The sequence below is a fragment of the Centruroides sculpturatus genome, unplaced genomic scaffold (assembly GCF_000671375.1).
Source record: "Centruroides sculpturatus isolate CEXI.00-Female unplaced genomic scaffold, Cexi_2.0 scaffold18, whole genome shotgun sequence".
In the NCBI taxonomy this organism is placed as follows: Eukaryota; Metazoa; Arthropoda; class Arachnida; order Scorpiones; family Buthidae; genus Centruroides; species Centruroides sculpturatus.
The window spans coordinates 891,342-906,587 of NW_019384302.1; the positions used below are offsets into that span (position 1 = coordinate 891,342).

A 15,246-nucleotide genomic window follows, 5' to 3' on the forward strand; every position below is an offset into this window, starting at 1 on the left:
GATTAAAACATCAAAAAACACCTTAAGTACTTTCTTTAAAGGCTTCTTGTCCACCTCAATATGTAAAACATTATCAAATCCATATAAGTGTAAAAATAATAATAATATGATTGTAACAGAAACAAATATTTCATTTAATGTGAAATCTGTTATTTATTTGATGATAATTTTTCTATCTGAGGTTCATAATAATTAAAGTGGCCTTTAAGATTTTTCATGACAGCTTTTGAACCCCACTTTCACACTATATATGTAAAGTTTGAAATCTATCAAATTTTCTTTATAATTTATAAAAATCTAATACTTTCTAAACATTCAATGCAGATACCTTTAAATCGTCAAGTAGGCTACAGGTTCACCATGACTGGTCTAGACAATCCTCTGAAATTTATTTTCTAGGCAATTTTTTGGAACTGTTGAAGACTCAACAATCCTAGCTAGCAATCCAGGTAATGTTCTCCCAGAAGCATTACCTGGTTCAGGGAATGCATTGAGGTCCTTGCTTTGCTCATAAGCAAGAAGTCCCTTTGACTGTTTTCAGGATTGAATCTCTTGGATCCTTAAAAGACTGGAAATTACTTCATAGAATATTTGGCCCTTCTGGTAAGTGCCTGGTTCTGGCAGTCAGCAGTGTCTTTGTCAAGATGCTTTTTGGTGAATCTCTGGCCTTTTCTGGACTTTATCTAGATCCCCTTTAAAATTCTTAGTGAATGTTCTAACTCAACCATCAGCAATTTCTGAACCTAGTAGAAGGCTACTGGTACTAATTTAGGAATATCACATAATATGTGGTGACTTTCTAAAGGCAATTCTTTCTAATGATTAGATTTATTCAAATCAATCTCTAATACTGCAGGCTGGCTTCTACAATGTTGAGTTGTCATATGATGAAGGACATTGATGTAACTCTAAAACAAGTCCCTTATTTAAGAAGCTTGTCTAACTTAGTATGCTTCATTATCATTCATATGACAAGGATCTGAAAACTTACACTTTAGTAAAAGAATTCAGATATTTCCAAACTTAGATCTCTAATTAAGAGATCTAGTTGGTTGGTGATGATATCAAGAAAGAAATTTTAGTTTCCTATGTCTATCTTCCTTATGAGTCTTCTGGCTTTTCCCAAACTGGCAAGATCAAATCCTTAGTGGAGTGTTCTTTCACTCAGCATGTTTCTTTTGTAATTGGTTGTGACATAACAGTGACATGAATCTTAAGAATGAATCTTAAGAATGAATCTTGTGCTTTGAATTTTCAAATTTATTCTTAAGTTTGACAAGTTGTAATGTTCTCATGAACATTCTAAAATAGAATGTAAAGTAATATAGATCTTTAGCAGATCTATCAAAAGATTGAAAAAGTTTGTCAAAGTTAAATTAACATTATGCTATAATACAATGTCACTTCACGCCAACGTTTATTATATGAATTATAACACTTACATGTTGTGGCTTTACAGTAACGCCACAACACGTAAGTGTTATAATTCATAAAACTTTATGCTAATGTTAAATTAAGATTAATTTTTGTGTTAACTTATATGATTTTTAGTGACTCAATGTCACACACAGGGTGATCGGAAAATGTCTGGCCAAAATTTAAAAGGGGTTAGAGGGGACAAATATAAAAGGATTCACAGTACAATGCTTGTCCGGAAACGCCGCGTGAAGGTGGTAGAGGGCGCTGTGTAGTGCAGTCGAAACAAGCCGGCAATGCAGGAAGCTATCATTCCCCACTGTGACTTCATACAGCATGTAGTGCTTCACAAATGCTGAACTAGCAGATATCCATCTGATGTATGGAGCTGCAAATGGAAATGGGAGAGCTGCGCGAAGGTTGTACAAGGAACGATTTCCCAACAGAGAAATACTGAATCGTCAAACTTTCGAGCGAGTGCACAGACAGCTTCGCGAAAGCAGGTCCTTCAATGCTAGCAGACATGATGTGGCTGGTGTTTATGCTAATGTACACCGTTCCATGTGGTGGCAATGTGAAGATTGTATTATGGTTGTCACAGCAAACACTCTTTCGAGCATTTGCTGTGACATGTTGATTTAATAAAGGGCTTGTTACATTTGTTTGTGTCTCTTTCCTTTTACCTTTCCACTTTCTTTACTCTCCAAGACTTTCACGTGGCATTTCCAGACAAGCATTGTACTGCGAATCCTTTTATATTCGTCTCCTCTAACCCCCTTTCAATTTTGGACAGACATGTTCTGATCACCCTGTATATCCCAATAAATAGAGTAGTTTAGTTTATATAAGGAATTTGTCTGAGCCTCCATCTTCTGAATCAACATGACCTCTCCACTCAATTTACCCCTCCAAATATTTTAGATGTCATCACTTGGACATTAAACTGCTGATAGGTAGAATCACAAGCTAAACATGTAATTTTTAGCTGGGGTCAGGACCCTGATGCAAGACGAAGATTTTACTATCTTCCAGTCTCCTCTCTACTAGAACAAATAAAACCATTTAAGATAAGTCATCCCAAGTCCTGCCAAAATTTATACATAATAAGCAATTATTTATTGTGACATCATCACAATGCCAGGCTGCAATTTTTAATAATATTTTAAATTTATTTTAAATTAAATAAATTAGTACTAGAGTGTCTTGTACATCATACTTTTCTGTTTGCTATAAAACTGCCGGTCATCTATCTATCTAACTTCTTTCAGGAGAAAATTTTTGAATTGAAATAACATGGCTTCCAATTCACATCAAAACTTTGTATATAGTTAATCAGGGCCTCCTGTCCCTAAGGTTTCCATATCTGGTCTTGTCTTTCATCTATCTAACTCCATTCTCGAGATTAAAGAAAGATGGACAGATGGACATTCAAATGACGGTGAGAATTTATAGGTCTACAATTTTTTCAAATTGCAGCCCATCAAACAGGCAATAATAACTCTTTCATAAAAAAGGCAACTAATTCTTTATATTTTTAATTTTTCAAAAAAATATCTGAAGATAAATTTAAATATAATAATAAAATTACATATATAAAACTTTTTAAAAAAAATTAAGTGTGTAAATCTTATTATAATTCCAAATAAACTTACCTACAATTCGACTGTTGTCAAACCTCAAATAATGTTTCCATGATTCAATTGCTTTATCATTATCACTACAGAAAGAAATAGACAGCTGTATTACTTTGAAATCATCAGTTTAATAAAATAAAAATTATTTTATACTGAACTGAAATTCTATTAAATTTTACATTAATTTATGAACAAACAAACACAAAGGTACATTCAATAGAAAATCAGAAAAGTGTCGTTAAAAGTTGGGAGGATGAGCAATATTGTAATAATTTTGACACACAACACTTCCAAGTCAGAGGCAACAGTAACTGCAACTGGCAACACTGCTGAGACTCAAGTACATAAGACAATAGACCAATAAAATAATGGTGTTTTTCTAGCAGTGCACAAAGCAAGAGTGGTATAGTGTTGTCAAATTCTTGACAAAAATCAATTGACATCTATTGGCACATGCAGATACAGTAAGGAGACAACTACAAGTTGCATACAGGTGTATGAAGAGAGTTCTAAGGTTCTGAAAACAGCCACAGTTCTGTGGAAGATTCTCTACAGCTGGGATTGCAGTGAATGTCATGAAGAATCTTCCACAGAACTGTGACTGTTTTTGGAACTTTAGAACTTTGTTCATACACCTGTTTGCAACTCGTGAAGTTGTCTCCTTACTGTACTGAATCTGCATATGCCAATGGATGTTAATTGGTTTCTGTCAAAAATTGGACAACACTACACCACTCCTGTTTCATGCACTGCTGGAGAGGTGCTGCCATTTTATCAGTCTGTTGTCTTATGTTTTCATGAATCAACTGTTGCCAATTGCAGTTACTGTTGCCTTTAACTTGGAAGTTGTATGTCAAAATTACTATGCTACTGCTCATCCTCCTGACTTTTAAAGGCACAATTCTGGTTTTCTATTGAATATGCCTTGTATATACATATTGCTATGATGCACCAAATTAATTACAGAGTAATACAGATGTTAGAAGACTTATGAAAATCAAAAGGTTTGAAACTTGCTTTCTAAAAAAATTTGGGAATGGGATTGTTCAACAAATATCCTTCCATTTAATCTTTTGTTTTCAAAAAAATTGGCTTGGCTTTCTCTCAGTGGGTGAAGGTCTAGTTAACAAAATATCTACTTTGTGAGTATATATACATAGTATACGTATACACATATTTACATACTTAAAATACATATAGACTTCTGGAATTGTTTCAATTATTTTTTGAAGATATTTGATATTTACGTAAATAAGACTAAACTGAGTATAAGCCCTTGTATAATTTTTATTAACTAATTTTGTTTTAATTTTTGGCATTGTATATTGGTTTGAATCTGTTGGCAATCCAATCCTCCTAACTTCCTAAATTTTGGTTTGATTATCTTCTAATTGGTGAAACTAAGTTATTTCCACTACCCTTCTCTATGTCAAAAATCAATAAGAATTTTTGGACATGGACAATTCCCTGGTAACGTACAGAATGTTGACAGATAAGATCATGGAAAATGTGAGGAGAGTTTCTGACAATGACAAACTAGAAGGTTAGACAGATTCACCTAAAGTTATTACCACAAAATAAGCAAAAAAACAGTCATTGAAATATTGAGAACTTTCTTTCAATGTCAGAAAGATATTAGTCAGGATGTATTTGTGGCTATTGCTTACCTTCAAAAATTTCTCCAGCCAAAAGAATCAGGTATCAGAAATTATTGACCAACTATTTCTGCTAATGATGTCAAAAACATTTTATTTTTACCTAATACAAGTATGTACTGTACATGTTATTGCATTAATAAAATACCATATCTTAAATTGAACTTATTACTCTATCTCAAATTTTTTTTCTCATTTTGATAATACTTCTTTTGTATAATTCTTGATTCATATGAGTATGGTTGACTTCTGTGTATGTATCCAGGGATCATTGTTAATAAAATATCACAACTAATTAATTAAATTATTAAACATTGATACAAAGTGCATTACACTTAAAATCCAGCAGTGTTAATCTAATTATGATATATATACATAATAACTGATTATAATATAGCATGTTATGAAAGCTTGGGGCTTGGTTTCTGAGCTATGGCACCTTCTTACCATTGTTGTTTTTATGTTCAACTTACAATAGAGGTATTGAAACAAGAGTCCATCATAAGTTGTGGACTACCCGTACTCAAAATATGGAAGTCTGTGATGGGATTTCAGTGATGCAAAGTGGTTTGACCAAACTAGGGCATGAAGCCAACAGGGGCCTGTATGCGTCAAGCAAACAAGTCTATGACTCATGAGTCAAAACAGTTGTTTTGATCCTGAGTTAGACGATTCTTTCTCCAATCAAGGGCCAAAGGCTTTTTCTGGAGGATGCAAGACTTGGAATTTTTGGAATGGGAAGGGAAGGGGCCTGCATTAGAATTTTAACCACAGTCTAAAGTGAAGTTATTCTACCTCTGGAAAGAGATCCATTAATCAGATATAATTCTTAATTTATAAATAACATTTAAATAAAAAACAAAACTGAGGATCTATTTTATGAATTTAAGCTCTACAACTAGTATAAATTTCCCATTGTTATTCTTTAAATTCCATGTTTAAATATCATACAGGAATAGTCAATAAAAAATATGACATTATATAACTAAAACTATTCCAGAAAATATAATTTCAATTTATGAAAATAAGTTAAGTTCACAAAAATATGAGAGAGAGTCTGACTATTTTTTCAAGTATTAATTAGATGCAAGGGTTGATCAAAAAATACGGTTATAACAGTTATAAATCAAATATGTGATGAAGCGGGTAGGTAAATTTTTATATACAAGTTAAATAGATGGAATAGAATGAAATACCTTTCATCACCAACCAAAAATATGTTCAAATGATACCATCTGCTGGAAAAGTCATGGCTACCATTCTCTAGGATTCATCAGGCATTCTCCTTGTTGACTTCTTTGAGCCAGGTCTCACAATCACTGCTGATTGATATTGTGATATCTTTAGAAAGTTTCATGAAGCCATTTGATGATATGCTCAGACTTGTTCAGTGAAGGATTCAGTCTCCTGCAGGTCAGGAGACCTCACACTGTTCTTCACAAAGCAAGTGCTCCTAAAATTCAAGTGAGAACTGTGGAGACATCCTACCTACAGTCCTGATCTGCCCCCCATGATTTTCAACTGTTTCTGCTCCTCTAAGAACATTTATCTGGCACTTGATTCTGTTGTGACAATGATGTGAAAGCAGATACAAAAATATGGCTGCAACAACAGGGACATGATTTTATTCAACTTGGAATGGAAAAGCTGGTTGTACAACCAGATACAGTCTGAATCAACAGGGTCAATGTTGAAAAATATTTTACATATATATAAATAACATTTTAATACTCATTTGTTATTTGAGACAGGTTCTTTTTTTGATTGGTGTAGATAACCTATTTTTTTAATCAACCCTCATATAAATAGTCTATTTCATTATTTTAATAATTTAAATCATACATTTCTTATTTTAAATGCATTTATCTGATTATTATTTTTAAAATACATTAATAAATATATAAAATCATGCAAAAACTTTTACTTTAGTTTTTCATCAATATTTATTTCCAATGGAGTTGGTTTGTTCTTAACACGATTAACATCATTGTGTAATCCTTCAAGCAGAAAATGCAAAAATTCTTGTGCATCATGCTGGCTGAAATTAGAACAGAATAACTGAATTATAATGAATATGCATGTTTAAAATGCTTAATAACTGTGTATAAAAAACCTAAAAAAGTTTCTTAGCACATTTAAATTCATTACATTTTGTTACACAATAAAGTCAATGTCAACATACTTAATAATAGGTTTGAATATTAAAAATATATTAAATTCACAAACTTACTAATCGAGAAATAAAAAATATACAAATATGAATTATTGAAGTATTTTTTAAAACTATACATAATACAAAATCAATATTAAACAACAAATATTCATGTATTCATCACACTATTAATATTATCCCTAATTCATATTAATTTTATCAGTGTAAAAGCAAACACTGTTTAGATAAACAAAGAACACAATCTTAGATTGTATTTTTTATCTAGCTTATGAACAAGCTACCATCTACTTCATTACAATCTTAATAGATGTTATTCACTAAATCAAAGGGCTTTTTAATTATTTCAACAACACAATGCAATTGCAATCATAATTTTTTTAAAAATTAAAATCAACACTGATACAAAGTAAAAAAATCATCCTAAGATATACATAAGAATTTTTATCTTCCTTATTCATTGCAAAACTGATTACCTAATGGCATATTTAAAGTATAGTAAGACCCTGCTTAATACGCAGGATATGTTCCTTGACAACAAAGTGCTAAATGAAACAGCATTAAACAAAGTTATTTTAACACAGAGTAAATAGGGAAAGGGGACACATGACCAAAAATAAACAGATTTTACTTTAATTTTAAGTTTATTTATATTAATTTGCATAATAACATATGTTAAATAACACAAACGTATGCACACAGAAATGTAAAGTTCATTTTTCATGATGAAGGTCCTGGTTCTTCTGAAATTCTTGTTTTTTGCAATAAATTTGCATTAATAAATATGCAAAAAAAATATTCAAATTCAAATAATTACTAAATTAGTAAGATAAAATTTTGTTTTTCATAAACTGATAACAGTAATTTGAAAAATTATGATGCAATTCATTTAATATAATTTTTAAGATAATTTGTTAGTATTAAACTTTTAGATATTAACAACATTTGATTTTGAAAACTAAAAGGTTATATCATCATCACTGTATCAAGCATTAATTAAAAATTTTTAAATTTAAAAATAATAAAACAGGTTTATACATGAGATTTATGTCTTATTTAATGATTACTTACTTATGTCCTGTAAAACGAGGAGAAAACTTTTGTATTTGTCCTTTCAATTCTTGAGGACTTACTGGTTCATCATTTTTCCACATATGTTGTACAAGATTTGCAAAAGCTATTTAAAAATTGTTATAATAAAAATTTCATATCAATAACATTTTTGAAATATCTAATATAGATACTAATAAGTTTTTTCATTGTTATTAAACAAGTTTGTTGACTAGAAAACTAATTATTTTAGTTTCTTTAATGAAGTTTACATTCAAAAATAATTACATAAAATGAAATCTATCTTCAGAGAAAAAAGTGTATTCAATAATATTTTATTTAAAAAAAAAAATTTTGGTTTAGGTATATAAAATTGTTTTGATAGAATAAATTTGGACAATTTACAAGAAAAAATAAATTAATTGAATGAAATATTATAAGTTAAAAAATAAATTCAGACAAAAATATTCTAAGTAACTCATATATCATTATGAAGAATAAAACACAAATTATAGTGAGATTATTGCAAGGCCACATCATAAATTTAAATTTTTCTTTTGTATATCTTCTGAAGAAAATTCACTTAAGCTGGATATTCTATGATAAACTGAAGGATATTTTCAAACAAGATATACCAATGAGACTAGAAAAAAATATTTTACTAGAAATGATACAAAACTAAATTTACCAATACGATCTGATCCAATATTTGCTTCTGTCCATACTCTACTGGTATTGGTGATAAGTGAAAGCCTGAAAGCTCATTGATTTAGAAAACATTCACTTTGTTCACTAATCATTTAAATTCAAACATAAAGAAATAAATATTTACAAATTGATTCATGGGGTCCCTTCAGACTAGGGTGGCTTTATTCTAGCCCTATTTTTAAGAAAAAATTCAAACACACATTGAATAGATTTACAATAGTTTAGAAAAATCATCAGATTGAAAAAAATAGTTGCCAAATCACCAACTGGCTTGAGATATTGCCAGACCTGGCAACACTGTACATAGATTAAATGTCCATCACAAAATCATGTCCTGCTGTCCACAAAGCAGCACTCCCACCAAGTTGCTGCTGACAAAAAGCAACAACAGTCATACTTCATGTGGCAATAGGTGGTGAATCACATATGGATAGGATACTTTGTCTATCATGAATTAGTTTTACAGCATAGTATGCTCACTGCAATGTTTGAATGCCTGCCATTTTAAAACAATGTGAAGAAATGTGTATACAAAACATCTACTGAAACCTGATGCTAAGTAAATAGACACCCACAATTGCTGTAAATAATTGGACTATAATTTAGAAAATTCCAAATTATAGCTCAATTATTTACAGCAATCGTGGGTGTCTAAGAATGTGTATTGAAAAAAATCAGAGCATCAGTTTGGGATTGGAAACATTCTGATATGCTGATATAACAGCATTGGATTGATATTGGTACTGACATAACTCTACATCTAACCAATACATACTTCCAGTCTCAACACATGAAACAAACTTGGAGCATAAACAACAGCTGCCACCTTACACTAGTGTTTGTGGAATTCATAACAATGTTATTCCAGAGGAGATAACCCCCTGTAAAAGTTTCCAGGATATCTCTTGATGAAGATCTTTTGAACACTATTGTTCAGGAAACAGATACCAACAGCAAGAGAGGCTGAAAAAAAGGGCAGGTAATCTGTCGTAACATTCCAATCATGTGACTTGAAAACTTGTGATTGCTGATGACCTAAAGATATTTTTTGGAATCATACTTTATGTAACCATTTCATCTAAATCAAAATTTTGAGATTATTGAAGTACAAGTGTGTTCCACCAATCTTCTTTTATCAACTATGTACAAATGTCAAGAGATCGATTTTCTTTTATATTGTCATTCTTTCATGTTACTGACAATGAAACTACAATACTGAGAGGAAATCAGGACTTCAGTCCTCTCCACAAAGTTTGTGTAATAGTGGAGAACACAGTTTCCAAATAGTGAAAACCAAATTTCAGACTATTTTCCAGGAAAGAAATTCATGAGAGACAAAGCTAATCTGTTGGTGATGCATCTTTGTGAACCATATAAGAACCATAGACACTGCATATTCATACACAGCTGGTTCTCCAGTCCCCAATTATTCGAATTGCTTTGGCACTGGCAAACAGTAGCAACCAGGGTACAGTGACATTCAACTGATGTGATCTTCCAAATGGTTGCTTTTGCATCTGAACTGATGAAGGGAAAATGAATAGCCAAAAGAAAAGGTGCCACATTGGCTATAAAATGGAAAGATGTGCATGATGTCATGATGTGTGCAATTTGTCTACTGGACATCACAATGAGAAAGTCAAAACACGGGCTAACAAGAAAAAATGAAGCCATCATCTGTCTTGGAATATACTAGTATAAGACAAGTGTCAACAAGGCAGATCAAGTACTGTCCTACTGCAGCTTACAGCAGTAAATAGTAAAATGGTGGCACAAGCTCTTCTTTTATTTACTCAATTTGGCACTTCATAATTCAAGAATTATTTATGAAAATCTTTCTGGTTGCAAGATTATGACTAATTTTTTAGAAGATTCTCTTGGTCTGGTGAAAGAAGTTATTCAAGAGACACCAAAAATTCCTTCTGCTTACCCTTCAGCAGCAGCCAGAAAAATTAGTAGAATGTCATTTCATTGAGAGGATTCTGGCTCAACCTACTGTTCAACACCACTACAAAGTCTGCATTAAGAAAAATATCACGAAAAATACAACATACTATTGTGTTGAATGCAATATTAGACCTTGAACCAATGTTTCCAACTGTACCATACAGAAGAAAACTTTTGAGAATAATAAATTGTTTACTTATGAAAATAATAGGTGTAGCTAATTAATACTGCAATTACTTTCTACTTTATTCACTACTTCTTAGATAAAAATAGGAAATAATTGCATAAAATAAAGCTTTTTGGAAGCAAATATATCCATTTGTATCCCAATTATTGTCTTGGAACCCCTCAGGATTTCATCACTCATGACTACTCCTCAGGATCTGATAATATGCATCAATTTTAGACCAGAGTAAAAGATGTTAATCATTCAGAAAGTAAATATTTGTATAGTGAATGATATTAGTATATTGTATTAAGTGGACTTCCAATCAACAGTAATCATGTTGCCAAGTTGGTTGATTACCACTAAATTTAGTGGGAAATTTAGCAAGAGTTGGTAGGAAATTTTGGGGACTGATTTTTATATTTATATAGTATTGTGTTATACTCCTGTAATCAAAAAATATTGGGAATGGTTCAATAAAATGCAAGATTTGAATTTATTTCGACCCCTTCAAAGTAATTCCCTCCACACTGCAATGCACCTACGCCAATGTTTTTTCCAATCCTCAAAACATGGTTTAAAATCGTTTTTGTGAAACTCCTTCAGGACTCATAGCAAATTTTGTTTTATGGCATAAATCAACTCAAAATGACTAAGAAGCAAAAATTTACTTGAGGAAACAAGAAGTCACACAGTATCATATCAGATGAATATGGAGCTTGTGGAACAATATTTGTATAAAATTTATGAACAACAAGAGCTGATGAGCAAGTCCATTATCATGGTGCAAAATCCATAAATTTTCTCACCACAAATCAGGTTGGTTTTCTACAAATTTCTTCACATAATCAACACAAAACACTTAAATATTCTTTGTTGATAGTTTGGCCAGTCACAAGGAATTCATGATACACAACAACACAATTATTATAGGAAATAGTCAACATGATCTTGATTTTTGATTGACTTTGATGTGGTCTTTTTAGTCTTTCTTTACCTTTTGAGTGCCATTCACTTGATTGTTGAGCTGTTTTGGTATCAAAAGCGAAGACCCATGTTTCATCATGCATAATGATGCATTTTAAAAATGATTTGCCTCAAGAAAACATTTCCTTGACCACTTGAACACAATGCTATTTTTGGAACAACTTGAGAAGTGATATGCCACAATCTTTTAAAATTGCTTGACAAGATCCAAATGATACTGGAACATGTTCAATGATGTCCCAAATGACCTGAATGACATGTTGTTCATCAGCTGAAGTGAGTGGTCTATCAGAGCATGGTTTGTCTTCAATACATTCTCTGCCTTCCTTGAATATCTTGTACTGTACCACTAAAACTGTTGTCTTTGTTAGACTATTCACACCAAAAGCTTTTTGTAACATTTCCGACATTTTTTTATAGCAGTAATTCCATTATGAAAACAAACTTTAATGAACTTTCTTTGCATGATTACATTAGATATTTTGAAAAATTGCCAACACAAAAATTCTTTACAAAAAGAAAAAAAAGCATTTATTCAAAATGAAAACAAATGATGACAGAGATTGTTGCTAGATGCTAATGAAAGTTGTACCAAGCAGCAGCAGCACCTTCTTGCAGGCATGCAGTTTAAATGAGCCATTCCCAATACTTTTTGATCACAGTAGTAAGTTATTGTACTTATTTCAGCAGTCTAACATGATAAACCTAACAATCTTTAATATTGTCCAAGCTCAAGTGATGAAGCTCAAGTTCAATATCATGAGGAAATGTTCAAATTTAATGGAAACTGAACTAGTGGGACACATGTCTATGGCTTGGCAACAGTGCTGATAATACCACAGAGTTGTTGTTGGACGTGGTGAACTAGCAAATGGCCAGGTTACAGAGATTATACTCTATAAATATTTTAAAATAATAAACTGTTTCAAAACAAAAATAAATTAAGCAGATTAATGGATATTAAGATATACTTCAGTATTTATCAACTTATTTACTTAACAAACTTTTAAATTACTTGAATATGCACACAAATACAAATATACAAAAAACATTTTATGTCTGTAAATGTATAAATGCATATATAATGTGCACACATGTAAAATATTTACATAAAATAAATATTCATGGTAATTCTAATCATAGTTTTAAAACATTCATTGACAAAAAAGTTATGCACCAAGAAGTCATTGGAATCATATGAAACTTTATTAGTGCAATGTAATGGCAATGATAAAAAGTGAATAGCAAGGGCATAATTTCTTTTGAAACAACAATATAATTTAAAAGGAATCTCTAGTACTTTGTGAGAGATCCTGGGCTATGAATCCTTAAAATTAATAAAATAATTTTCTAATGTATTAAATTAAAGCTAACAAAGGCAAGACTTTTAGGAGAAAACTGACAAGGAAGTAACTAGATAACATTTCCTTTCTAACAACACTTTTTCCTGAGATAGTTACTCATCCCCAGAAGCAAGAAAAAAAATCTGATTGGACAAAAAATAAAAAATAAAGCTCCATTCAATATTACCATTTTTGGAACGTTATTTCTCAGGAAACAAACAAAAATTATAAAAGGTCCACCAAAAAATCATACAGGTTGTCCAGTTTCTGGGAACCATCCAAGTCAGATGTCTAGTTCCTGTGGATTGTAATCTAATTCAAGCTAATAGTCCTGTTCAATTGTCATGATCCAACTGTCTATTAAGCACCTTGTCCGATCAAACTCTTCATAGTCTTACTCACAGTCTGAACTATAATAATTGCCATTTTCCCTTCTATTGATGTTTTCAAAATAAGTACCGACACTAGAAGACTTTTCCCAAAGACACCCTCTTCCTGTTGACAAGATAAATACCTACTCACAATCAATTGTGAACTCTCCCTCTCTCTCTTGTGATTAGGACCTAAATTATAAGATAGTCATAAGATATAAAAAGGATCTGTCAATAAACTGTTATTGTCAATAACTCAGCACTACATATAAGTTGATATAACATAACCTTCTAACTATACCATCTTGTTGGATAACTGTCAACTCTTGCACCTGGGAGTTACTGGTTTGTTAAGTTCTCAGTAACTAAGTCACGCTTTCTCATAACCTCCTGACCTATTGTCTCAAGTTCATCAGTTGAATATAACAAGAAACCGAAAAAGTTGGTCAGTCATCATCCAGTTTTACTATACACATCACCTCTGGCTCTTTCTCCTTCTCATTTACCTTAGTGAACTTTCCTGATCACCAACAGAATTAGTGAGTGTCATCCTTGGATTAACATAACCACCGAACACCTAATAGGACTATCTTGTCGAGTCCTCACCAAACTTTCCAACTCCGGTCAATGAGGTTGCTCCATTCTACAAAAAACTCACTATTATGAAAGGTATCTAGCACCATGCGCATATTTGTAAACTCTCTGTCTCTCTCTCAGCAGCCGCTAAGGCATGTATATAATTGTATATCACTCTTATCAGTCAGACTCCGGGATCCATGTATTTTTGTTTAAATTTTTTCCTAATTAAACTAGGTTGTTTCGTTATCCTAATCTCTGCGCGAGTCACTTCCGGTGTGCTGTCTCTCACTCCATCCTGCCCAATCGCCCACACATGCGGCTGCTCGCGTGACTGAATCAACACGCCGTCTCAGCTTCCGTGTCAATCGGGACACAGTGGAGTCAGTCCTGACAGGGCATCGAAGAGGTGTTGACCCTCCGGCGACATTTACATACCTATCTCAGACATTGCTATGTCAAGTTTTGCAGTAATGGGACAATTCTATCTGGGTGCATAAATTTTTTGTCAAATATGTGTAAATATCTAACTCACCTTTAATAACAGATCCTTTCATGGAACTTGCTGTATAATTAATGTCAACAAGATAATTTTTAGGCAGACAATAATCTAATAAAGGACCAGTATGAGCCAAGCATTGAAGAATTGAATTCATAAAACACTATTGAAAATATTAAAATAGATTAATAATAATGAATATTTTAGCAAAGATGGCTAATTAATAAATTATTACAATTATTTTATAAGTAAAATTTTAAATTAATTCAATTTATTCACATGTATATTTTAAAATTCTATTATATATTCAACCACCATTGAAATAAATTATTTTATAGTGATTTCATTTAAATTATTCAAACAGGAGTATTTTTACATACAATAATTATTGTAATGAAACATTTACATGAAATTTGTAATCATTTTATGTTTAACTTATAACACACTTTTATTGTTATTGAATTTTAATTTTTACAAGTGAATGTTTCTAAAAAACATTTATCATATATGATTAACTATCCCAATATCATTATATGATATATTAAAAGTAATCTTTATTATAGCAACATTAAAATAATTGTTTAAATATAAAATACAGTAAAATCTCACTTAATTGGTCAACATTAGAGTACAATTTCAGGCCAAATAAGTGAGATGGTCACCTACATTGGAAAAAACTGACATACAAAACTGTAATTAGAACACTGTTATAAGTTTAATACAG

General features: G+C 31.5%; 1 protein-coding gene across 1 annotated transcript in view; it reads right to left on the minus strand.

The window, feature by feature from the left end:
• Positions 1-15,246, minus strand: part of LOC111615459 (ubiquitin carboxyl-terminal hydrolase 2-like) — a 48,135-nt gene that overhangs the window by 16,758 nt on the left and 16,131 nt on the right. Inside the window, exons 4-7 of the mRNA XM_023356894.1 lie at positions 14,559-14,685; positions 7,947-8,052; positions 6,630-6,743; positions 3,069-3,133 (exon numbers count right to left, since the gene is read on the minus strand). Of these exons, the coding sequence (XP_023212662.1) occupies positions 3,069-3,133; positions 6,630-6,743; positions 7,947-8,052; positions 14,559-14,685 (412 nt within the window). The remainder of the gene's footprint in view (positions 1-3,068; positions 3,134-6,629; positions 6,744-7,946; positions 8,053-14,558; positions 14,686-15,246) is intronic.